A 26,989-nucleotide genomic window follows, 5' to 3' on the forward strand; every position below is an offset into this window, starting at 1 on the left:
AGGCTTTTGGAAATGACCCTTCTCGTGTTCTCCCTCCCTCTCTCGTTCTCTCAGTGGTGTTCATGCCTTGCTTTGGTTAAGTGCAACCTGAGAACTGTACATGTGTAAATACTTTGGACGCACTCTGTTGTCTGAAATGTAAAAGACTTGAATTAATGCAGTGACCATTGTACATCTTAAAGTGTATTTATGAAATCAAACTGACAGTTTGTGTCCTGTTGATTGTCATGTTATAAAATTGTACATTAAAACGTTTTTACATAATGGAGGTGGTACGATAGCTTCTTCTTTTGGGATAAGTGGAGATTCCAGCAAATTTCCAAACTTCTCCTTTAGTATGTCAGGTATCTCATCTGTCAGCTCTCTGGTAGTTTTAGTTACGTTCCATCCTTCCTCTGAGGGGAACTGGGTGGTGATGAGTCTGGCCCATGTAGGTGAGCCTCCTGTTGGGCTTCAGGATGGAGCAGAGAGACTTACAGAAGATGGAGCTTGGGGAGCTCTGATGGTAGCCACATTTCTCTATGAAGTCTTCTGTGTCTTGTATCCAGAGTGACTTGTATAGCTCCGTCCAGAGCCCAGTTTCTCTTTTCATCTGGCCACTCCAGAATGGGCATCTCTCCCTCCTGTCTGATCCTGTATACTCTGGGGTTCTACCTTATCGCCATGCGATGGCGTTTCTCATCTCCTGCTAGGATGGTGACATCGAATCCCATTTCTGACAAGAGTCGTTATTTTCAAAGCAGAACCCTCGACGGCGGGGGTTAAAGATTTTATCACAGAGGTGTGGGAGTTCAAGTCGCACGCGCCCGCCGCTGTGGATGGGGAGGTTCTCGAATGGGACCGTCATCAGGTGACAGCTGTGTGCACGCTAGAGAGCAGACACATTCCCACACTCTAATCAAACTTTAGACCTATTTGTTACGTATAGTTGATACAACAGGTGTAAGTAAACCAAGGACCAATAAATAACCAATTTGCCTTTATTTTCAATTGGAAAATACTCTTTGTGGTCATGGATGAAATTACTGTGGCTGTCCCATCTGTGAATCTGAAAGTGAAAAAACAAGTAAGTAATTTCTATGCATCATTCCTTTAAGGTGGTTTATGCATTCAAACAAGAGCATGTGACCTGGGGGTCCATTCAATCACAACTGAATAGTAACTGGTGGCCATATAGCAGTGTTGGGGAAACTGCTCTGAAAATATAGTTGACCAATTACATCACTGGAAGTTAATATATGCTAAACGTTAAACAGTTTACTTAACTAAAGCTACTTATAAAAAAAGTGTTGACTCAACTTTTGTGGAAAATTATAATATAATCCCAAATGTCATAGAATACTAATTGCAAGAACAGATCACTCTGTAGTCAGAGGTTAACAGAATGTGTAATTTATCCTATTGAACACAAAACGATGTTTCAATTGAGAATTTGGCAGGTCGGATGCCTGAAAAAGAAAATAAGTTCTTGCCTACTTCACCCATATTTAAATTTAGCCAAAAAAGTTGTTTGTAGCTCCAGTAGTAAGCTACATGGCAAACAAGTAATGAACTACTGAAAACACTACACGTTTGAATTTAGTTCAACTATCACCAAGCTACTGCAAAATGTAGTTCACTTACGAGTTAAAATATATTTAGTTCACTACGTTCCCACAGTGCCATATAGCATTCATATTCAGCATTTTTTATCCCTTTTTCATGATAACCAATTGGTAGTTACAGTCTTGTCCTATCGCTGCTCCCGTATAGACCCGGGAGCAGCGAGCCTTAGGTGTCTCCAACTGTGAGTCTTGGACAACCATGGTTTGAACTGGGAAGTACGTACATACTGTATCAAAGCCTAGTGTGAAGACCCGGCCACTCAAATAAAATTGTATTAGTCACATGGGCCGAATACAACAGGTGTAGGTAGACCTTGCAGTGAAATGCTTACTTACAAGCCTCGAATAGTCTGGGTAGCCATTTGACTAGAGGTTCAGGAGTCTTATGGCTTGGGGGTAGAAGCTGTTAAGAAGCCTCTTGGACCTAGACTTGGCGCTCCGGCACCGCTTGCCGTGTAGTAGAAGGGAGAACAGTCCATGACTGGGGTGGCTGGAGTCTTTGACAATTTTCACTCAGAACGGCGGGGGTGATATTTACACCCTGGTGTGAAGTCACATGGGTGTGGTTTTCACATCCTAGTTTAAAGTTATGCCAGCAGCATACCACCCTGCATACCACTGCTGGCTTGCTTCTGAAGCTAAGCAGGGTTGGTTCTGGTCAGTCCCTGGATGGGAGACCAGATGCTGCTGGAAGTGGTGTTGGAGGGCCAGCAGGAGGCACGCTTTCCTCTGGTCTAAAAAAAAAATCCAATACCCCAGGGGACAATGCCCTGTGTAGGGTGCCGTCTTTCGGATGGGACGTTAAACGGGTGTCTTGACTTTGAGGTCATTAAAGATCCCATGGCACTTATCGTAGGAGTGTTAACCCCGGTGTCCTGGCTAAATTCCCAATCTGTCCCTCAAACCATCACGATCACCTAATAATCCCGAGTTTACAATTGGCTCATTCATCCCCCTCCTCTCCCCGTAACTATGCCCCAGGTCATTGCTGCAAATGAGAACGTGTTCTCAGTCAACTTACCTGGTAAAACAACAAATAAATAAAGTCCGCCCCCCTCATAAATCAACGAGGTGTGAAAGAACGTTTGACATAAGCAACACTACAATAACCACTAATGTGTGTGGGAGTGTTGTTATAGTGTGTGTGCGCAGGGTCAGTGTAGATAGTCTGGGTACCATTAATTGACTATTTAACTGTCTGGCTATTTAGCAGTCTTATGGCTTGGGGGTGGAGTCTGTTGGTCCGAGAGCCGATGCTCCGGTACCGTTTGCTAAATGGTAGAAGAGTGAACAGTCTATGGTTTGGGTGTCGGGAGTCTTTGGCAATTTCAGGCCTTCCTATGAAACCGCCTGATAAAGAGGTCCTGGATGGCAGGGAGCTCGGCCCCAGTAATGTACTGGGCTATCCGTACCACCCTTTGTAGTGCTTTGCAGTCAAGGGCGGTGAATTTGCCATACCAAGTGGTGGTGCAGACAGTCAAGATGCTCATGAAGTAGCAGCTTTAGAACTTTGAGGATCCGAGGGCCCAGGCCAAATCTTTTCTGCCTCCTGAGGGGGAAGAGGTACTGGCCTTCCTTTTTCACGACTGTGCGGGTGGGTGTGGACCATGTTAAGTGCTTTGTTGTGACATGACTCATTAATGTTATGACATGCTATTTATCAAATAATGAACTGTGTTTAATTATGTGACTAAATTAAATCACCTAACTACTAACTCATTAGTAACTTCAGGCACCACGGGAAAAGTTTGTTTAATGAGTTACCGTTTCCCGAATGAACTCAAAAATATATCAGAATCTCAATATCATAGCTGTCAATAATTTCCTCATATTAGTGTCATTCTGAACATCTCATAATCCTTTAAATCTGCACAAACCCGGGTCTCACTAATCATTCCGTACCACACAAATTGAGTTGATTTATTTACTTACAAGCTAAATGATAACATAAGATACACAGTCTAGGTTATTGATTAGAACTTAATACAATGACAACAGGTCCTTAGCGGACCAACACAATATGACACGTGTTACACAATGAGATTTAAATAAGGAGAGAGAAAGCAAGAGAGAAAAGCAACACTTGGATACATAGTACCTTGCCCCGAACTGCCGCTTTTATGGGTAAGAAGTGTAATGCATGTATTTACGTGAAGGTCTCTGTTGGATATCTTCGGATGGCCTGCTCTTTCGTCCTCAGGTGTAAGTCTCTGATTGTCCACAAGATGTCACAATGTCCTTTCTCTTAGTTGTCTGTTTCCTTGCACTCATTCTGTAAGTGGTCTTCTCAGGACAGCTAATCAGCCGTGTAGATGATTCCAGTGTGGGAATGAGAGCAGTGCAGACAAACGATGACTTGAAGAGAATAACCGGGTGGTCCTGCTTGAATTCACCTTCTTAGATACAGTACTTAAGACAGCTACTCAACCGTAACATTGATTGTTAACATAAATGTTCAATAATACTCCAACCGGAGAATTTCTTTGTCTTCAGAAAAGCAAAGGAACGGGAGCTACCTCTCATGTGAAATGCCCGTGACCAGTGCGTGACTACTGGCAGACCTCTGACTCATTCCCCTCTCATTCAGCCCCCCTTCATAGTAGAAGTGTCACGGCTGACTAGGTGTGTAGATAGGAATCAGGCGCAGAGAGGTCCAGGGGAAAGATGCACTTTAATGCGGCACCAAAAGTAAATGCCCAAACACGCAAACCACTGACCACTGACCAACCCAAAACAACGACACAAACGTGAAGATCAAAATAATCCCGCACAACAAAGGGGCGGGTTCCACACGCTAAATAGGGAAGCAAATCAAGCACACGCAAAATAGGAACAGGTGTAACTAATGAGACAAAACTAACCGAAAAGAAAAAGGGATCGGTGGCGGCTAGTAAGCCGGTGACGACGACCGCCCGAGCACCACCCGAACAGGCGGGGGAGCCAACTTCGGCGGGAGTCGTGACAAGAAGCGTCTACTGTATCTTCAATAGGGGCTGAGTTGAAAATGAACCAACCTCAGATTTCCCACTTCCTGGTTGGATTCTTTCTCAGGATTTTGCCTGCCATATGAGTTCTGTTATACTCACAGACATCGTTCAAACAGTTTTAGAAACTTCAGAGTGTTTTCTATCAAAATATACTAATAATATGCATATATTAGCAACTGGGACTGAGGAGCAGGCAGTTTACTCTGGGAACCTCTGGGCACCTTATTCATCCAAGCTACTCAATACTGCCCCCAGCCATTAGAAGTTTAAGAGTTTCCTTTGTCTTCTTCAACCTCGTGTTGCGTTTCGAGGTCGTGACTAATCGTAGACCTTGACTGCAGCGCCTGGTCTTCTACTCTAGTATGTTAATTCTTAACTCACATGCTTTATACCCTCAGGTAAAAAGGGGCATTTCCGTCTTTATGACAAGCTCTCTGGGTTCCCTGGGGTGTCTTATTGTCACAAAAACATTCTCTTTAATCTGGATATTTTCTACACAACGTAAAGTATCTCAATCAATCAATCAATCAAATTTATTTTATATAGCCCTTCGTACATCAGCTGATATCTCAAAGTGCTGTACAGAAACCCAGCCTAAAACCCCAAACAGCAAGCAATGCAGGTGAAGAAGCACGGTGGCTAGGAAAAACTCCCTAGAAAGGCCAAAACCTAGGAAGAAACCTAGAGAGGAACCAGGCTATGTGGGGTGGCCAGTCCTCTTCTGGCTGTGCCGGGTGGAGATTATAACAAAACATGGTCAAGATGTTCAAATGTTCATAAATGACCAGCATGGTCGAATAATAATAAGGCAGAATAGTTGAAACTGGAGCAGCAGCACAGTCAGGTGGACTGGGGACAGCAAGGAGTCATCATGTCAGGTATTCCTGGGGCATGGTCCTAGGGCTCAGGTCCTCCGAGAGAGAGAAAGAAAGAGAGAATTAGAGAGAGCATATGTGGGATGGCCAGTCCTCTTCTGGCTGTGCCGGGTGGAGATTATAACAGAACATGGCCAAGATGTTCAAATGTTCATAAATGATCAGCATGGTCGAATAATAATAAGGCAGAACAGTTGAAACTGGAGCAGCAGCACAGCCAGGTGGACTGGGGACAGCAAGGAGTCATCATGTCAGGTAGTCCTGGGGCATGGTCCTAGGGCTCAGGTCCTCCGAGAGAGAGAAAGAGAGAAGGAGAGAATTAGAGAACGCACACTTAGATTCACACAGGACACCGAATAGGACAGGAGAAGTACTCCAGATATAACAAACTGACCCTAGCCCCCCGACACATAAACTACTGCAGCATAAATACTGGAGGCTGAGACAGGAGGGGTCAGGAGACACTGTGGCCCACTCCGAGGACACCCCCGGACAGGGCCAAACAGGAAGGATATAACCCCACCCACTTTGCCAAAGCACAGCCCCCACACCACTAGAGGGATATCTTCAACCACCAACATACCATCCTGAGACAAGGCTGAGTATAGCCCACAAAGACCTCCGCCACGGCACAACTTAAGGGGGGGGGGGGGGGGGCGCCAACCCAGACAGGATGACCACATCAGTGACTCAACCCACTCAGGTGACGCACCCCCTCCAGGGACGGCATGAGAGAGCCCCAGTAAAGCCAGTGACTCAGCCCCTGTAATAGGGTTAGAGGCAGAGAATCCCAGTGGAAAGAGGGGAACCGGCCAGGCAGAGACAGCAAGGGTGGTTCGTTGCTCCAGAGCCTTTCCGTTCACCCTCCCACTCCTGGGCCAGACTACACTCAATCATATGACCCACTGAAGAGATGAGTCTTCAGTAGAGACTTAAAGGTTGAGACCGAGTTTGCGTCTCTGACATGGGTAGGCAGACCGTTCCATAAAAATGGAGCTCTATAGGAGAAAGCCCTGCCTCCAGCTGTTTGCTTAAAAATTCTAGGGACAATTAGGAGGCCTGCGTCTTGTGACCGTAGCGTACGTGTAGGTATGTACGGCAGGACCAAATCAGAGAGATAGATAGGAGCAAGCCCATGTAATGCTTTGTAGGTTAGCAGTAAAACCTTAAAATCAGCCCTTGCTTTGACAGGAAGCCAGTGTAGAGAGGCTAGCACTGGAGTAATATGATCAAATTTTTTGGTTCTAGTCAGGATTCTAGCAGCCGTATTTAGCACTAACTGAAGTTTATTTAGTGCTTTATCCGGGTAGCCGGAAAGTAGAGCATTGCAGTAGTCTAACCTGGAAGTGACAAAAGCATGGATTAATTTTTCTGCATCATTTTTGGACAGAAAGTTCCTGATTTTTGCAATGTTACGTAGATGGAAAAAAGCTGTCCTTGAAATGGTCTTGATATGTTCTTCAAAAGAGAGATCAGGGTCCAGAGTAACGCCGAGGTCCTTCACAGTTTTATTTGAGACGACTGTACAACCATTAAGATTAATTGTCAGATTCAACAGAAGATCTCTTTGTTTCTTGGGACCTAGAACAAGCATCTCTGTTTTGTCCGAGTTTAAAAGTAGAAAGTTTGCAGCCATCCACTTCCTTATGTCTGAAACACATTCTTCTAGCAAGGGCAATTTTGGGGCTTCACCATGTTTAATTGAAATGTACAGCTGTGTGTCATCCGCATAGCAGTGAAAGTTAACATTATGTTTTCGAATAACATCCCCAAGAGGTAAAATATATAGTGAAAACAATAGTGGTCCTAAAACGGAACCTTGAGGAACACCGAAATTTACAGTTGATTTGTCAGAGGACAGACCATTCACAGAGACAAACTGATATCTTTCCGACAGATAAGATCTAAACCAGGCCAGAACTTGTCCGTGTAGACCAATTTGGGTTTCCAATCTCTCCAAAAGAATGTGGTGATCGATGGTATCAAAAGCAGCACTAAGGTCTAGGAGCACGAGGACAGATGCAGAGCCTCGGTCCGATGCCATTAAAATGTCATTTACCACCTTCACAAGTGCCGTCTCAGTGCTATGATGGGGTCTAAAACCAGACTGAAGCATTTCGTATACATTGTTTGTCTTCAGGAAGGCAGTGAGTTGTTGCGCAACAGCCTTTTCTAAAATTTTTGAGAGGAATGGAAGATTCGATATAGGCCGATAGTTTTTTATATTTTCTGGGTCAAGGTTTGGCTTTTTCAAGAGAGGCTTTATTACTGCCACTTTTAGTGAGTTTGGTACACATCCGGTGGATAGAGAGCCGTTTATTATGTTCAACATAGGAGGGCCAAGCACAGGAAGCAGCTCTTTCAGTAGTTTAGTTGGAATAGGGTCCAGTATGCAGCTTGAAGGTTTAGAGGCCATGATTATTTTCATCATTGTGTCAAGAGATATAGTACTAAAACACTTGAGTGTCTCTCTTGATCCTAGGTCCTGGCAGAGTTGTGCAGACTCAGGACAACTGAGCTTTGAAGGAATACGCAGATTTAAGGAAGAGTCCGTAATTTGCTTTCTAATAATCATAATCTTTTCCTCAAAGAAGTTCATGAATTTATCACTGCTAAAGTGAAAGTCATCCTCTCTTGGGGAATGCTGCTTTTTAGTTAGCTTTGCGACAGTATCAAAAAGGAATTTTGGATTGTTCTTATTTTCCTCAATTAAGTTAGAAAAATAGGATGATCGAGCAGCAGTAAGGGCTCTTCGGTACTGCACAGTACTGTCTTTCCAAGCTAGTCGGAAGACTTCCAGTTTGGTGTGGCGCCATTTCCGTTCCAATTTTCTGGAAGCTTGCTTCAGAGCTCGGGTATTTTCTGTGTACCAGGGAGCTAGTTTCTTATGAGAAATGTTTTTAGTTTTTAGGGGTGCAACTGCATCTAGGGTATTGCGCAAGGTTAAGTTGAGTTCCTCAGTTAGGTGGTTAACTGATTTTTGTCCTCTGGCGTCCTTGGGTAGGCAGAAGGAGTCTGGAAGGACATCAAGGAATCTTTGTGTTGTCTGTGAATTTATAGCACGACTTTTGATGATCCTTGGTTGGGGTCTGAGCAGATTATTTGTTGCAATTGCAAACGTAATAAAATGGTGGTCCGATAGTCCAGGATTATGAGGAAAAACATTAAGATCCACAACATTTATTCCATGGGACAAAACTAGGTCCAGCGTATGACTGTGACAGTGAGTGGGTCCAGAGACATGTTGGACAAAACCCACTGAGTCGATGATGGCTCCGAAAGCCTTTTGGAGTGGGTCTGTGGACTTTTCCATGTGAATATTAAAGTCACCAAAGATTAGAATATTATCCGCTATGACTACAAGGTCCGATAGGAATTCAGGGAACTCAGTGAGGAACGCTGTATATGGCCCAGGAGGCCTGTAAACAGTAGCTATAAAAAGTGATTGAGTAGGCTGCATAGATTTCATGACTAGAAGCTCAAAAGACGAAAACGTCATTTTTTTTTTTGTAAATTGAAATTTGCTATCGTAAATGTTAGCAACACCTCCGCCTTTGCGGGATGCACGGGGGATATGGTCACTAGTGTAGCCAGGAGGTGAGGCCTCATTTAACACAGTAAATTCATCAGGCTTAAGCCATGTTTCAGTCAGGCCAATCACATCAATATTATGATCAGTGATTAGTTCATTGACTATAATTGCCTTTGAAGTAAGGGATCTAACATTAAGTAGCCCTATTTTGAGATGTGAGGTATCATGATCTCTTTCAATAATGACAGGAATGGAGGTGGTCTTTATCCTAGTGAGATTGCTAAGGCGAACACCGCCATGTTTAGTTTTGCCCAACCTAGGTCGAGGCACAGACACGGTCTCAATGGTGATAGCTGAGCTGACTACACTGACTGTGCTAGTGGCAGACTCCACTATGCTGGCAGGCTGGCTAACAGCCTGCTGCCTGGCCTGCACCCTATTTCATTGTGGAGCTAGAGGAGTTAGAGCCCTGTCTATGTTGGTAGATAAAATGAGAGCACCCCTCCAGCTAGGATGGAGTCCATCACTCCTCAGCAGGTCAGGCTTGGTCCTGTTTGTGGGTGAGTCCCAGAAAGAGGGCCAATTATCTACAAATTCTATCTTTTGGGAGGGGCAGAAAACAGTTTTCAACCAGCGATTGAGTTGTGAGACTCTGCTGTAGAGCTCATCACTCCCCCTAACTGGGAGGGGGCCAGAGACAATTACTCGATGCCGACACATCTTTCTAGCTGATTTACACGCAGAAGCTATGTTGCGCTTGGTGATCTCTGACTGTTTCATCCTAACATCGTTGGTGCCGACGTGGATAACAATATCTCTATACTCTCTACACTCGCCAGTTTTAGCTTTAGCCAGCACCATCTTCAGATTAGCCTTAACGTCGGTAGCCCTGCCCCCCGGTAAACAGTGTATGATCGCTGGATATCTAAACCTCATATACACATTATGAAAACTCTTCAAGTTACAATGTTTTCGTTATAAAGTCTTCATTTAACTTTTAATAACATTGTAAAATTAACATACATTTTCATATTCCATCCATCATTATTCCCACCCATTCAGATGATGAAATATATGTCCCAGAGTCCATTTATTTGATGTTTTACTTCAGGGTTGTAAACTCTTCAAAGACATTCCAGACATTCCAGACAAAGACATTCCAGACACCCAAACTAGGCACCATAAAAACGCCACCGTCAACTCTCTCCCCCTCTGCAGGAGAGATATCTCTGTAGAGCGGATCCACTGTAACCTGATCCTCATAGGCCAGCCATGACACCTAAGTGATGTGGATTCCAAGGAACTTGAAGCTCTCGACCCGCTCAACTACAGCCCTGTCGATGTGGATGGGGGCGTGCTCTCCCCACTTTCTCCTATAGCTCACGATCAGCTCCTTGGTCTTACTGATGTTGAGGGAGAGGTTGTTGTACTGGCACCCCATTGCTAAGTCTCTGATCACTTCCATATAGGCTGTCTCATTGCCGTCTGTAAACAGGCCTACCATCATTGTGTCGTCAGCAAACTTGATGATGGTGATGGAGTTGTGCATGGCCATGCAGTCGTGGGTGAACAGGGAGTACAGGAGGGGGCTAAGCACACACCCCTGAGGGGCCCGTGTGTTGAGGTTCAGCGAGCCAGAGGTGTTGTTGCCTACCCTTACCACCTGGGACTGGCCCATTAGGAAGTCCAGGATCCAGTTGTAGAAGGAGAGGTTCAGTCCCATGGTGACATCCTGGAGCATCAGCAGGCGTGGAGTGGGTTGAAGCCCAGTTTGAGACAAAGTTGAAAGTAGCTTGGGCTTTGCTTGTAATCCCGTAGATCTGCTCAGTTCAGCCTTCATTGAGTAGACAACCTCCCCATGAAGGCCTTTATAGGATGATGGCATGTCTCTGAAGACGAATGTGAAAAGTGCATTTCAGGACATTATGTACAGTTGAAGTCGGAAGTTTACATACACTTAGGTTGTAGTCATTAAAACTCATTTTCAACCACTCCACAAATGTATTGTTAACAAACTATAGTTTTGGCAAGTCGGTTAGGACATCTACTTTGTGCATGACACAAGTAATTTTTCCAACAATTGTTACCAGACAGTTTTTTTCACTGTATCACAATTCTAGTGGGTCAGAAGTTTACATACACTAAGTTGACTGCCTTTAAACAGCTTGGAAAATTCCAGAAAATTATGTTATGGCTTTATAAGCTTCTGATATGCTAATTTACATAATTTGAGTCAATTGGAGGTGTACCTGTAGATATATTTCAAGGCCTACCTTCAAACTCAGTGCCTCTTTGCTTGACATCATGGAAAAATCAAAAGAAATCAGCCAAGTCCTCAGAAAAATAATTGTAGACCTCCACAGGTCTGGTTCATCCTTGGGAGCAATTTCCAAATGCCTGAAGGTACCACGTTCATCTGTACAAACAATAGTACGCAAGTATAACAGCAAAGGACCTTGTGAAGATGCGGGAGGAAACAGGCTCAAAAGTATATATATCCACAGTAAAACAAGTCCTATATCGACATAACCCACTCAGCAAAGAAGAAGCCACTGCTCCAAAACCACCATAAAGAAGCCAGACTACGGTTTGCAACTGCACATGGGGACAAAGATCGTACTTTTGGAGAAATGTCCTCTTGTCTGATGAAACAAAAATAGAACGTTTTGGCCACCATCCCAACCGTGAAGCACGGGGGTGGCAGCATCATATTGTGGGGGTGCTTTGCTGCAGGAGGGACTGGTGCACTTCATAAACTTGATGGTTTCATGAGGGAGGAAAATTATGTAGATATATTGAAGCAACATCTCAAGACATCAGTCAGGAGGTTAAAGCTTGGTCGCAAATGGGTCTTCCAAATGGACAATGACCTCAAGCATACTTCCAAAGTTGTGGCAAAATGGCTTAAGGACAACAAAGTCAAGGTATTGGAGTGGCCATCACAAAGACCTGACCTCAATCCTATAGAAAATTTGTGGGCAGAACTGAAAAAGCGTGTGCGAGCAAGGAGACCTACAAACCTGACTCAGTTACGCCAGCTCTGTCAGGAGGAATGGGCCAAAATTCACCCAAGTTATTGTGGGAAGCTTGTGGAAGGCTACCCAAAACGTTTGACCCAAGTTAAACAATTTAAAGGCAATGCTACCAAATACTAATTGAGTGTAAACTTCTGACCCACTGGGAATGTGATGAAATAAATAAAACTGAAATAAATCATTATCTCTACTATTATTCTGACATTTCACATTCTTAAAATAAAGTGGTGATCCTAACTGACCTAAAACAGGGAATTTTACTAGGATTAAATGTCAGGAATTGTGAAAAACTGAGTTTAATTCCATGAATTTGGCTAAGGTGTACGTAAACGTCCGACTTCAACTGTAGGTAGGCTACATGGAGAAAGTGTTTACTTTTTGCAATAAAAAATCCAAAGTGTATTACAGTGAGTGAATCTGAAAAGAAAAGGTGGTACTCATGGCAGGTTCAGTAATGTTCTTGCCTGTAAAACACACATACAGGCACACACACACTTCTGCAGTCACTTAAATATAGATACAACTACCATAAGAAGCAATTTAATCGAATGATATAGCCTACAATAAAATAAACATTTGTCGCTCTGTTGAAATCAAATCAATTGTTATTTGTCACATGCGCCGAATACAACAGGTGTAGTAGACCTTACAGTGAAATGCTTACTTACAAGCCCTTAACCAACAATGCAGTTTTAAGAAAAATAAGTGTTGAGTAAAAAATAAAAGTAACAAATAATTAAAGAGCAGCAGTAAAATAACAATAGCGAGGCTATATACAGGGGGTACCGGTACAGAGTAAATGTGTGGGGGCACCGGTTAGTCAAGGTAATTGAGGTAATATGTACTTGTAGGTAGAGTTAAAGTGACTATGCATAAATAGTAAACAGAGAGTAGCAGCATCGTAAAAGAGTGTGAGGGGGAGGGTGGACAATACAAATAGTCTGGGGTAGCAATTTGATTAGTGTGTTCAGGATTCTTATCGCTTGGGGTAGAAGCTGTTAAGAAGCGTTTTGGACCTAGACTTGGCGCTCCGGTATCGCTTGCCGTGCGGTAGCAGAGAGAACAGTCTATGACTGGGGTGGCTTGAGTCCTTGACCATTTTTAGGGCCTTCCTCTGACACCGCCTGGTATAGAGGTCCTGGATGGCAGGAAATTTAGCCCCAGAGAGGAACTGGGCCATACGCACTACCCTCTGTAGTGCCTTGAGGTCGGAGGCCGAGCAGTTGCCATACCAGGCAGTGATGCAACAAGTCAGGATGCTCTCGATGGTGCAGCTGTATAACTTTTTGAGGGTCTGAGGACCTATGCCAAATCTTTTCAGTCTCCTGAGGGGGAATAGGCTTTGACGTGCCCTCTTTATGACTGTCTTAGTGTGTTTGGACCACGATAGCTTGTTTTTGATGTGAACACCAAGGAACTTGAAGCTCTCAACCTGCTCCACTACAGCCCCACTTTAGGGGCAGGAAAACAACTAGTTGGCTGTCCAGGCCAGCTTTGCTGTTTGGACTGCACTTGCAAGTGTGGGACACTTGCGCACTCTACCGGGAGACGAAGGGAATTGCACATGGGAGTTTGGTACGTGACGTCACGCAAACACTCCCTTCGGTTTGGTGGAAGAGTAAAGATGGCGCCCACCCACGTATTGAGATGCTGTCAACGGGGCTTAGCTTGGATACCTGTGATTTTTATCGCCCTAGTCGTATGTTGGTCTTACTATGCGTACGTCGTAGAACTCTGCATTTGTAAGTATAAAAAAAATGCTTTTCACTGCGAGTGTCGTTGTGTTATGGTTGATATTTGTGCTAGCTAGCTAACGTTAGCTGGCCACAGGAAGTGAATGGAGCGACTGCTGCTAGATAACAAAGGCTTGGCTAGTTAGCTAGTTTGATCTTGCCAATGTAGCGCTATAACTAGCCAAATAATCTGTTTATGTAGCTACCCGTTAGCTAGCTAGCGAATTAAACTGTTCAATTTTAGCACTTCATTAAAAGCTATCATACATTGGTACAACGATAGCCTACCAACCTCCGTTATCTGTTATTCTGTCGACATCTTGCCAGATGTAGAGAATTGTTCACATTATTTTCTACCTGCAACAATGTACCTAAGTAAAAGACGAAGAAGCAAAGATAAAGAATGCTTATTATTTGTTTCAAGTGGGCGTGGCTTCCCTCTCCTTCCTCTGCATTGATGTCCAAGAACTGGACAGGTGAAAGCGTGCCAGGAATGCCAGAAAAATAATGTTGAAGGGCTCAATGTCCACAGGAATGTGTCTTGTTGTTGCTAGCTGCATACAGTATGTCTGACACCCACAACATACACCAGATGCAAACGTAACATTATTTTATCTCCTTCCCCCCTGCAGTCACCATCCCCAGCATAGCAGAAAAGAGTAAGTAGTGGCTATTGGATGGGATGGATTTCTACTGGTTGATTGGCTTTTACTGACATGGGCCCATTTGCTGCTCATTGGGATTGTTGCTCAAGGGCCATGGCTGAAGTTAGTTTTATTTACTCTGGCTGGACTGGGCTCAATTTGGACACACGTAAACACACATACACACTGTAGACACTACTAAATTGCGCCCTTACACTTGACCTATGCATGTGCAGATAGTCAAAATATGAATATCTGCTATGTTAAAGCCAGGTGTGAATGTGTCTCTGACTCTGTCTGTGTGTCTCTTACAGTCATCTACATGGTGTTCTTCCATCTGTCCTTCGTCATGTTTGTGTGGTCCTACTGGAAGACCATCTTCACCAGACCAGCCAACCCCTCCAAAGAGGTACCCTGCCTTTTTAGATACCTGCCCTGAAACATCTACAAGGCTGTAGCTCACAGCTTCACTGGATAGATGTCTATGAGTAGATTTATTCCAATGACACAGGTGGATGGACAATGTTGCTAAGGGACTAACCATAATTGAAGTTTTTTTCCTGTGTCTGTTTTGTTTATCTCTCCTCTCTCTCTGCCATCTTTCTCTCCTGTTAGTTCTGCCTGCCTAAGGCAGAGAAGGAGCAGTATGTGAAGGAGGAGAGACCAGAGTCGCAGCAGGAGATCCTGTGGAGGGCTGCCGCTAACCTGCCCCTCTACACACGCACCGGGGCTGGAGGTCTGTCTCTATCTGTCTTGTCTATCTATGTTTGTGTGTGTGTGTGTCTGTCTGTCTCTCTCCCAGTTGATTGATCCAGCCCTGGCCCGTTGAGTGTGTAGCTTATCAGTTGGTTTAATGTGTTGTGTACAGCGATCCGCTACTGTGACCGGTGTCAGGTGATTAAACCAGACCGCTGCCACCACTGTTCTGCCTGCGACATGTGAGTCTGCTATTTCCTGTCTCCTCTCCTCTCTCTTCCAGTCTTGCTTTTCCTGTTGAAAGGCCTGATTCTGATTTTTTTTTTTTCATTCTTCTTCATTCACTCCTCTTCTCTCTTCTTCCATGTATTAGGTGTGTGCTGAAGATGGACCATCACTGCCCCTGGTATGTTGTCTGTTTCCTCACGTCCACAGTAGATCAAAGTATTCTAATGTTCTGAGGAAGTATGATCATAACTCAACTTACTTTTTGTCTCCTCTCTCTCTTTCTCTCTCTCCTTTCTCTCTCAGGGTGAACAACTGTGTGGGATTCTCCAACTACAAATTCTTTATTCTGTTCCTGTGCTACTCTCTGGTGTACTGTTTGTTCATTGCAGCCACCGTACTGCAGTATTTCATCAAGTTCTGGACAGTGAGTAATGGTCTCACATTCACTGCAGCCTGCATCTGTTCTGGCATCCACTGCTTTAGTCTTGTTATTCCCCACCCACCCATACATTCAATGCTGCAGATGTGGGTGTGTGTGCGTGCTTTTTCCCACATATAAGATACTGTATCATTTCCTACACTGTGTGTGTGTGTGTGTGTGTTAAATGCTACTATTTGTGTTTGTTGTAACCGCTTGGATTGTCCCACATCCTGCTGCTTAACACTGTGGCCCTCCCTCTTTCTCTTTCTTTCTTTTGTCCCCCCCCCCGCCCGCCCGCCTTCCGCTCCTTGTTCTCTTAGTTCTTGGCCTCCCTCCCAGCTTTTCGCATTTTGCTCTCCCTCTGACCCCCCTCTTTTCCTCACACACATTATTATTGTTCTGTCTACCCCACTCTCTCTCTGTTCATTTCTACCATGTCCTCCTGTCCATGCCATCTCACCAGCCCTGACTCTGCCTGCTCCTCTGTCCTCTTTTAATACACTTTCTCTTTCTTCCACCTCGTTTTATTTCACTCCAGGTGACTCCTATATGATCCCTGAACCATTTTCCAACACTTCACCACCTCCCCCTCAATCTCTACCTTTCTCTCCCTCCGTCTGACCTCTCCTGGTGTCTAACAGTCTTGTCTCTGTTTGTACTAAAGCTTTGCCGGAGGAAATCGGCAGAGAACTGCCCCAAGGTAACCCAGCCTCCAGAGCCTTAGTGTAGCTGTTGCAGGGCATGAAGTGCACCTGTGGATGTTGTGTGATGGCGTTGTGTGTTTGCTGTGTTTTGTTGTGTTGACGTGGTTATCAAGGCGCCCCGCCTCTCTCCCGCTCTCTCACCCCCACCCCTCCCTCCATGTGGTTTTTGACATTGACTCTCCCTCTCTCTCTTTTTCTCTTCTCCTCTCCTCCCCAGAATGAGCTGCCAGACACTCACGCCAAATTCCATGTCTTGTTTCTCTTTTTTGTGGCGGCCATGTTCTGCATCAGCATTCTCTCCCTCTTCAGCTACCACCTGTGGCTCGTAGGGAAGAACCGGTCCACCATAGGTAACACACACAGTCCCACACGCACTCTTTTTTTAAGGGCTCCCAAGTGGCGCAGCGGTCTAAGGCACTGCATCTCAATGCTAGAGGTGTCACTACAGACCCTGGTTCGATTCCAGTATCACGTGATTGGAAGTCCCATAGGGCGGCACACAATTGGTCTAGCGTCGTCCCTGTTTGGCTGGGGTAGGCCGTCGTAAATAATCATTTGTTCTTAACTTTACTTGCTTAGTTAAGTAAATGTTAAAATATAAATAACTCACACAGTCCCTCAACACACACTCATTTGCTCCTCAGACACTCACCCCCTCACCCTCTACCCCCTCTCTCTTTCTCTCACTCCCCATCTATCCCCCTCTACCTCTCTCTACACCCCCCCCCCCCCTCTCTCCCTCAGAGGCATTCAGGGCTCCAGTGTTCAGAACAGGTTCTGATAAGAACGGTTTCTCTCTGGGCTTTGGGAAGAACATCGCCCAGGTGTTTGGAGACAAGAGGAAGTTCTGGCTGCTACCCATCTTCACCAGGTTAGTGTGAGGGATGTCTCTAACCCAGAGTTCCAGTCTCTAACCCTTCCAGTTCCAGTCTCTAATCATATGGTGTGATGTGATACGGTGTGATGTGATACTGAGTCATGTGTTGTAATACTGTGTGATGTGTTGTGATACTGTGTGGTGTGGTGTGATACGGTGTGGTGTGTTGTTATACTGTGTGGTGTGGTGTGATACGGTGTGGTGTGATACGGTGTGGTGTGATACTGTGTGATGTGATACGGTGTGGTGTGATACGGTGTGATGTGATACGGTGTGATGTGATACTGTGTGGTGTGGTGTGATACGGTGTGATGTGATACGGTGTGATGTGATACGGTGTGGTGTGATACGGTGTGATGTGATACTGAGTCGTGTGTTGTGATACTGAGTCGTGTGTTGTGATACTGAGTCGTGTGTTGTGATACTGAGTCGTGTGTTGTGATACTGAGTCGTGTGTTGTGATACTGAGTCGTGTGTTGTGATACTGAGTCGTGTGGTGTGATACTGAGTCGTGTGGTGTGATACTGAGTCGTGTGGTGTGATACTGAGTCGTGTGGTGTGATACTGAGTCGTGTGGTGTGATGTGATACTGGGTGATGTGATACTGAGTCATGTGATGTGATACAGTCAGGGTGATGGACTGACGTTCCCATCACGGCTTGTCAACATTGACCCAGAACAGCCCACAGTCAGCTTGCAACCAGAGGCCAATAAAAGGTAATAAAATATGATCAATAGTTCCATCAATGCCAACAAACGGCTGTCAGATTTAAGATTAAGCTGAAACCTGAGAACTTCTATTTGACATATCATCAAATATGATCTAAACATGTTCAGTAATGCATTATCAATCAGATGTTTTTAAATAGATTATTTTCTTCCCAGTATTGAAGACGTCCCGGCCAGTCCTCTCAGCGAGTCTCAGAACCATCTCCTTGGCAACGAGCAGCATGCCAACAACGTCACAGAACACCTGGAGAATGACAGTAGGTATCTGCTCACAATTGATCGGTAGGTTCTGCTCTGAATGGTATTGATGGTAGCTAATGGATAGTTTTGGTCATAAAGACATCTGACCTCTGTGTTACAGCTGGGAGTGAGTCCATCACAATCATCATGGAGAGGGAGTCATAACAAGGTGAGCCAGCACAAGTTCTGCCCCTGACTACATCTGTCTTCTATGAGGCTAGATTTAATCAACTAAATGTATCTCTGTCTCTTCCCAGGAGAAGAAACCAGCCATCTAATATGATGCCTTAAGTATACCACCATTTTTTTCTTTTTTTTGGCACCATGGAAACAGTCTCCCAACGCGTCCCTGTAGTTCCGAAAATGTCACACTCAGCATAACCATGGAAACGGACTCCTTTCACGCATCACCATAGATATAGCCTTGTCTTTTAATCATCAGAAAGTTACACACACAACTATTTATGCAGTTGCACAGAAGAACCACGCACAGCCTACTGTAAGCATATTTTTATTTTAGTTGACTGTGGCCCGATTGTCCACCCAGGACTGTTAATGGATCTCAGCATCATTTGATGATGGCAGGAATAGTAATCAGTCTTCACACTTCAGAGTGGAGGAGAATGCCTGTGCCAAAAGCTGACAGACTGGGTGTTAAATGGACCAGGGCTGAGGAAGGACCTGGACTGGGAGAAGATGAAATCTGAGCTGGGAGGTACTGGGACATAATAATTTTGTACAGATTTTTCACCCAACGTTTATAAAATGGATGTTATGAAGCTGGAAGATATCACCAAGAAACCTAATTTTGTTTACAAATAATTTAGGGGTGTTTGTTTGTACTATCGATAGACGTTACAAAGGGTGCCTAAAAGACAACCTGGACTATACAAAGAAGACCCATTGGAGGGGATGCTGGACTGAACCAATTTTAAAGTGAAATGGGGGGGTCTCCAACCGGGTTTTGATCATGTCATCACACAACATGGCGCATTTGCACTCTCAAGATTACATTTTATTATCCATCATGTTCTGCATTCTTCATGTCCAAAAACAGATTAAGAAAGGTGTGTCCTTGAGTGGGTGTGTGTGTAGTCAGATTTGTGAAGAGAGGGAAAGAGGGAGTGTCTGCATGAGTGTGTATGTAGGCAGATTTGTTAGGACAGAGAGAGAGAGTGTGTGTGTGTGTGTGTGTGCGTGCATGCAGGTGCTTGCTGTAGCTAACAACCTAGAAGGATCAGCTTCAGATGTTAGTTGATGGATGGATTGATAGTTTGGTTTACATTCATTCCCAAGCTGCTGAAGGGTGTCTTATGTGAGAGTATACAGTATAGCCTCAAGCTCCTCAACCAGTTCTAGCTCATGGTCAAGTTATTACACGTTGATCAATGATTATTTTTAACGCATCAGAGACTACAACCTTGAACATCACTTTTTACGAAGGCTGTGTCTGAAATTACACCCTATTTCTCCATATAGTGTACTTTTGACCAGAGCTGTGTAGGGTTTGTGGTTAAACTTGTTTGTTAAATGGGGAATAGGCTGTGATTTGAGATCAGCCCGAGGTCACCATTCATTGCCAAATAAAGGGCTGACCAATCAGCTGCTCTGACCTCTGAACTGGGAGTGTTTACAACACCAGATGCCATAGAATTAGAATCATAGACCATTGAATGGGAATGTCCATTTTAGTATTCTAGTCATTCTAGTTCTATGCTTGATACATCTCTGCTCTCACGTCATTGGCCTGTGTCATGGAAACCAAATTTAACTGCTTATCGTTGTGACTTGATGTTTTTAAGGTTTACCCATATGTGCCCAGTGCCTAACTGTTGAGGCTTGGCCACCCTGCGGTACTGATGCTGGCCAGCAGGTGGTGACACCTCTCAGCTGTCTAGCGACCTTCTGTTGTACAGTACTTGTTGTTCCTCCAAAACGAGGTGCCTCACAGTTTAGGTCTAAAGTGGACCAGTATGTATTATATGCAGTAAGATTCCCTGTGATGTGAAAGTGTTCGGGGCTCAGTTTGCGTGAACTGTGAGGTGGTGGTGTAGTGTGTCCATGTGTCAAAACAGCTGTGATTGGAAGGTGTCAGTGACAGGGGTGGACAGAATCTGTCAGTGACAGGGGTGGACAGAATCTGTCAGTGACAGGGGTGGACAGAATCTGTCAGTGACAGGGGTGGACAGAATCTGTCAGTGACAGGGGTGGACAGAATCTGTCAGTGACAGGGGTGGACAGAACCTGTCAGTGACAGGGGTGGACAGAACCTGTCAGTGACAGGGGTGGACAGAACCTGTCAGTGACAGGGGTGGACAGAATCTGTCAGTGACGGGGGTGGACAGAATCTGTCAGTGACGGGGGTGGACAGAATCTGTCAGTGACGGGGGTGGACAGAATCTGTCAGTGACGGGGGTGGACAGAATCTGTCAGTGACGGGGGTGGACAGAATCTGTGGGGGGGGGGGGGCATATTTTCCTCAACTGGTTTTAGATAAATGGAAAAGCGTTTCAAAACTTTACAGTTTTATCCTCAGTTGAAGTCACAGGTGAAGACAACCGTTATAAAGGTAGTGATATAGGACATTTCCCGTAGATTACTCCTGGCCATAGCAATGTACAAGTTTACAGACCAGAGGTGTGGGTTAAGATAGTTGTAGGCATAGGGGTGTGTGTCATTGCATATTGTGGTTTAAGTTCTGAATGTAATAAGGAGGGATAATGATGATATTTTCTACAGTTATGGAACTCCTACCTCTAGGTTCTTGTGTAATTCTGGAACGATTGGAAAGGTATAAGCAATATGGTGAAAAGCTACCACTATATTGCTTATACCTATCCAGTCCTTTGCATCTCGACAAGTGCTCTTGGTTGAGTGGCAAGGGATCCAATTTGGAATGAGGCCTTTTGAACCTCCTCTAGTTGTTCTTTCATTCTAGTTTGAACTCCTGACCCCAGTGATGGTCATTGTTTGTTTAGCTCCTCCCTCATAAACCAATGAACCCGAGACAGGATTATTTCACTCAGAATGGTGACCTTGGTTATACTGAGGTAAAGTTGCTACCGGACAAGGTTTATAAATTCACTCTGCTGGAACTCTGAATAGTTATCCCTGTGTTCTACACTTTGTGTTCTAGAACCCATAATTAAAATGCTGTTTCTTTTCATATGGTCACTATTTTTTCTACCTAATAGATTTACTTACAGCTACACTCTGAACTACTTGACCCAGAGACTAAGAACTCGTTGTTTGACATTAATTGGAGTGCTCTGTTTTAATTCTGGGAGAATACACTTCATTAAACATACGTGGCCTTTACATTAGATTTTGATCAAAGTCTGTGTAAATAACATGCGGCTCATCAGCATGGAGCTCAGCTGGAAATGTGTTTATGGGGATAGATGGGAGGTTGTGGTGTTAAAACAGCCATATTATTTATACAACTAGATCCATTTAGTTTGACCCTACAAGACTCCATCAACTGTTCCCACCATTATACCTGAATCCACAATAATGACTCCTGTCAAAACGGAAGAAGATTCGGATCATTCTTGTCATATTTTAGGGGGGTTGATTTGACTAACCCACACCCATGTGTCTTCTGCATGTACAGTGCAGATGTATTTGTACTCTGCTTATTGCAAGCTTTGACCTATCATTTTTTTCAATGTCATGTTTTACAAAGTGTACTGTGTGTAATATATATATATATATTGATAATGTAAAAAAAAAAAAAAAAGGTGTCAGCCTATCTATTTTTCTTGTCTGATTTTAATTTTTCCTGTTCCTATTTTGTGAATGAAGTACATGCCTCTATAAACTATTAACGTGAAAAAAATAACAATAAATGTTTTTTAAAACCTGCAGGCTGTGCCTCCATTATCTTTTGGAAAGTCACAATTTACAGTGCATTTGGAAAGTATTCAGACCCTTTTCTACATTCTGTTACTTCACAGCCTTATTCTAAAATGAATTTACCATTTTTTTCCCCCTCATCAATTTACACTCAATACACAGTAATGTCAACGTGAAAACAAGTTTGTAGAAATTTTTGCACATACCTATAAAAGAAATACCTTATTTACATAAGGAATCAGACCCTTTGCTGTGAGACTTAACATTGAGCTCCATGGATCATCCTTGAGATGTTTCTACAACTTGATTTTAGTCCACCTGTGGTAAATTCAATTGATTGGACATGATTTGGAAAGGCACACACCTGTCTATATAAGCTCCCACAGTTGAAGGTGCATGTCAGAGCAAAAACCAAACCATGAGGTTGAAAGAATTGGCCGTAGAGCGCTGAGACAGGATTGTGTCCAGGCACAGATCTGGGGAAGGGTACCAAAAAATATCTGCAGCAATTGAAGGCCTCCAATCATTCTTAAATGGAAAAATGGACCCATGGAGCAGCCAGCTGCGACAGAGGCTGGGCTCGAACCCAGAATCTCTGGTGGCACAGCTAGCACTGCGATGCAGTGCCATAGACCACTGCGCCACCCGGGAAGCCCTGTGGCGGAATTATCATGCTTTGTGGATGTTTTTCAGAATCAAAGACTGGGAGACGAGTCAGGATCGAGGCAAAGATGTACAGAGCAAAGTACAGAGAGATCCTTGATGAAAACCTGCTTCAGAGCGCTCAGGACCTCAGACTATGGCAAATGGTCACCTTTCAACAGGACAACGACCCTAAGCACACAACCAACCAAGTAATAATTTTATTTTACAGCACGTAATTCACATACTACTAGAAAATTGCACATTGTTTTCTGGTGCTCTTAAGGGTTTTGACACTGCTGTAAAGAGATTGGAATTCTCTGGTACTTTTATATACTTTTTAGCCAGTAGTTCTGAAAGCAACACTCACGAGCCAAGAGTGGTCCCCAAAAATTGCCTAAATTACATATGTGCACCACTTCATTGCTCTTTCTCTCGCTCTGTTGTGTGTGCATCATGTGCATCATGTGCATCTTGCTAGCTGTCACTCATATGGCGAGGGGCCGAAGTTCATTGGTTGACCTCAAATTGCTAGGGGGCTGGCCCATGTGGGGGGGAAATGGCACAGCACAGCTTCCAAAAAAGTTGCTTTCAAACTAGGGATTTAATGGCTAATTGAGGTATTTCTTTCCATAGACTATGCATATATGAACTACACATTGACATATCTAGTCCAAAGCGGGAGGATTCAAAAATACTTAGTTGCCAAAGTTCCGGAGCACATCTTTAAGAGTGAAAGGTAGACAGGAGTCAGTCTTGGTATTGCAACATTGCTTAGTCACTCACACACACACACATAATCATTCTAATTTCATCATAATCTGCAAGAACACACACACACTTCCGATGGGACCCATCCCAGGTTAGTCAGAGCAGTGCCACTGATCATCTTTATCATGATCCTCATCATCCTCTCTCCAGACCTCTAACACTGTTGTACTGGATTGCTACCGTGTTACTTGCCTGATTATGTTAAATGCCCAGTGCAGTCAAAAACTAGATTATCCTGTGTTTATTTCCACACTGTGAGGTTGGAATAATATTTTGAAAATGATTATAATGCCCTTTTAGCGTAAGAGCTGTTTGAAAGAGCTTTGGCCTGCCTGGTGCCATGAGTTAATACACCAATAAGAAAGAGTTCCAAACCTCTCTGCTAATAACAGCTGGTTGTAATTTTCCCCCTCCTTAGACCACTCCCAAGCAATCCTAGCACAATTCTTGCTTGAGAAATTGCTCTTAACTAAGAAGCTATTCATATAGGTTCAGAACTTTTGTGAAATAGCACAGTTAAAAATATGTGGCAAAATGAAATCAAACTGGATGAACATCAGAACTAGTTGGTGGAGGTGGAGGTTAGAGGTGGAGGCCAGGACTTAAAGCAAACAAAATAGAACTATTGTAAAATACATTGTGTCTGTAAATTGTATATAGCAGTGGTTCCCAAACTTTTTATAGTCCCGTACCCCTTCAAACATTCAACCTCCAGCTACATACCCCCTCTAGCACCAGGGTCAGCACACTCTCAAATGTTGTTTTTTTGCCATCATTGTAAGCCTGTCACACACACATTATATGTTACATTTATTAAACATAAGAATGAGTGTGAGTCTTTGTCACAACCTGTCTCGTGGGAAGTGACAAAGAGCTCTTATAAGACCAGGGCACAAATAATAATATAATAATAATCAATAATTTTGCTCTTAATTTAGCCATCTGACATATACAACTTTTTCTTAATCGGAAATGGTGAATAACTCACCACAGGTTAATGAGAAGGGTGTGCTTGAAAGGATGCACATAACTGCAATGTTGGGTTGCATTGGAGAGAGTCCCAGTCTTAAATCATGTTCCACACATGGTCTGTGCCTGTATTTAGTTTTCATGGTAGTGAGGGCTGAGAATCCACTCTCACATAGGTACTGTGGTTGCAAAGGGCATCAGTGTCTTAACAGCACGATTTGCCAAGGCAGGATACTCTGAGCGCAGCCCGATCCAGAAATCTGGATTTGATTCAATTCAATTTTCAAAGAACCGCTTGTTGCAATTTCGATGAGTTCAGATATCGGTAAGTGGACTGGAGGCAGGGCATGAAAGGGATAACGAATCCAATTGTTTGTGTCATCCATTTCGGGAAAGTACCTGTGTAATTGCGCACCCAACTCACTCAAGTGTTTTGCTAGATCACATTTGACATTGTCTGTAAGCTTGAGTTCATTTGCACACAAAAAAAATCATACAATGATGGAAAGACCTGTGTGTTGTCCTTGTTAATGCAGACAGAGAACAGCTCCAACTTCTTAATGATAGCCTCAATTTTGTCCCGCACATTGAATATAGTTGCGAAGAGTCGCTGTAATCCTAGATTCAGATCATTCAGGCGAGAAAAAACATTGGCCAGTCGTGTGAGAAACTCATCATCATGCAAGCGGTCAAACAAGTGAGAATGATGGTCAGTGAAAACTTTAAGCTCGTCTCTCAAGAAATAAAAAATGTGTCAGTACTTTTCCCCTTGATAACCAGCACACTTCTGAATGTTGTTAAAGCATTACATGGTCGCTGCCCATATCATTGCAGAGTGCAGAAAATGCACGAGAGTTCAGTGGTCTTGCTATAACAAAGTTAACCATTTTCCCTGTAGTGTCCAAAACGTCTTTCAAGCTGTCAGGCATTCCCTTGGCAGAAAGAGCCTCTTGGTGGATGCTGCAGGATACACAAGTGGCGTCGGGAGAAACTGCTTGCACGCGCGTTACCACTCCACTATGTCTCCCTGGCTTTTGCGCCATCAGTACAGTATATAGTATATATTATATATATATTTACCTCGAAAATATATGGGGGATTGGAAATGATATAGACAATTACATTGATGGAAGCTACAGTCTATCTGCAAAATTAAAGCTGATCTATCCACTAAAAATGTTTTTTTTTTAAATAAAAAGACAACTTGTTTTATTTTTGACAATTTTAATTGAAAACAATCAATTAGTAACACCTGCTATTTCTAACTCTGAATGCTCGGCTATTCATAGCCGAGCATTCAGAGTTAGAAATAGCAGGTGTTATGGAACAGCCACTACGTTCTAAATTATGGCACCATTTTCAACACATATTCAGGTACGAGTGTAAAGGGTTTCAGGTCCAATGCAGCCGTTTTTATCACAATATCAAATCATTTCTGGGTACAACGTAAATACCTTATTGTGATTGTTTTCAATTAAAATTGTCAAAAATAAAACAAGTTATCTTTGGCAGGTTTGTTGTGGTGCCATATTCCGGTACCCTGTGGGATGTTCAAAGTCTCTGATTATTTTTATAACCAACCCTGATCTTGGTTGCACCTGATCTTATTTAGTGGCTTCATAACAAAGGGGGTGAATACAGTGCCTTGCGAAAGTATTCGGCCCCCTTGAACTTTGCGACCTTTTGCCACATTTCAGGCTTCAAACATAAAGATATAAAACTGTATTTTTTTGTGAAGAATCAACAACAAGTGGGACACAATCATGAAGTGGAACGACATTTATTGGATATTTCAAACTTTTTTAACAAATCAAAAACTGAAAAATTGGGCGTGCAAAATTATTCAGCCCCCTTAAGTTAATACTTTGTAGCGCCACCTTTTGCTGCGATTACAGCTGTAAGTCGCTTGGGGTATGTCTCTATCAGTTTTGCACATCGAGAGACTGACATTTTTTCCCATTCCTCCTTGCAAAACAGCTCGAGCTCAGTGAGGTTGGATGGAGAGCATTTGTGAACAGCAGTTTTCAGTTCTTTCCACAGATTCTCGATTGGATTCAGGTCTGGACTTTGACTTGGCCATTCTAACACCTGGATATGTTTATTTTTGAACCATTCCATTGTAGATTTTGCTTTATGTTTTGGATCATTGTCTTGTTGGAAGACAAATCTCCGTCCCAGTCTCAGGTCTTTTGCAGACTCCATCAGGTTTTCTTCCAGAATGGTCCTGTATTTGGCTCCATCCATCTTCCCATCAATTTTAACCATCTTCCCTGTCCCTGCTGAAGAAAAGCAGGCCCAAACCATGATGCTGCCACCACCATGTTTGACAGTGGGGATGGTGTGTTCAGCTGCGTTGCTTTTATGCCAAACATAACGTTTTGCATTGTTGCCAAAAAGTTCAATTTTGGTTTCATCTGACCAGAGCACCTTCTTCCACATGTTTGGTG

At 43.6% G+C, this 26,989-nt stretch overlaps 1 protein-coding gene and 1 pseudogene across 2 annotated transcripts; one reads left to right on the plus strand and one right to left on the minus strand.

The window, feature by feature from the left end:
- Positions 1-225: 225 nt before the first annotated feature.
- Positions 226-10,721, minus strand: LOC110536577 (arylamine N-acetyltransferase 2-like; annotated as a pseudogene).
- A 2,913-nt stretch (positions 10,722-13,634) lies between these two features.
- Positions 13,635-22,169, plus strand: zdhhc20b (zDHHC palmitoyltransferase 20b). 2 transcript variants are annotated; one of them, XM_036935124.2, is made up of 14 exons: positions 13,638-13,775; positions 14,399-14,425; positions 14,725-14,819; positions 15,026-15,146; positions 15,279-15,348; positions 15,480-15,512; positions 15,638-15,758; positions 16,420-16,455; positions 16,677-16,809; positions 17,204-17,330; positions 17,964-18,053; positions 18,222-18,322; positions 18,427-18,474; positions 18,563-22,169. In XM_036935124.2, the coding sequence occupies exons 1-13, from the start codon at positions 13,658-13,660 to the stop codon at positions 18,468-18,470; spliced, it is 1,116 nt and encodes a 371-aa protein (XP_036791019.2). In that variant the 5' UTR covers positions 13,638-13,657; the 3' UTR covers positions 18,471-18,474; positions 18,563-22,169. The 2 variants fall into 2 exon arrangements, with proteins under 2 accessions (XP_036791021.2, XP_036791019.2); XM_036935126.2 differs by lacking the exon at positions 16,420-16,455 and having other exon boundaries at positions 13,635-13,775.
- Positions 22,170-26,989: the final 4,820 nt, after the last annotated feature.

This window comes from Oncorhynchus mykiss, chromosome 11 (genome assembly GCF_057628025.1).
Source record: "Oncorhynchus mykiss isolate SJ-2025 chromosome 11, ASM5762802v1, whole genome shotgun sequence".
Lineage (NCBI taxonomy): Eukaryota > Metazoa > Chordata > Actinopteri > Salmoniformes > Salmonidae > Oncorhynchus > Oncorhynchus mykiss.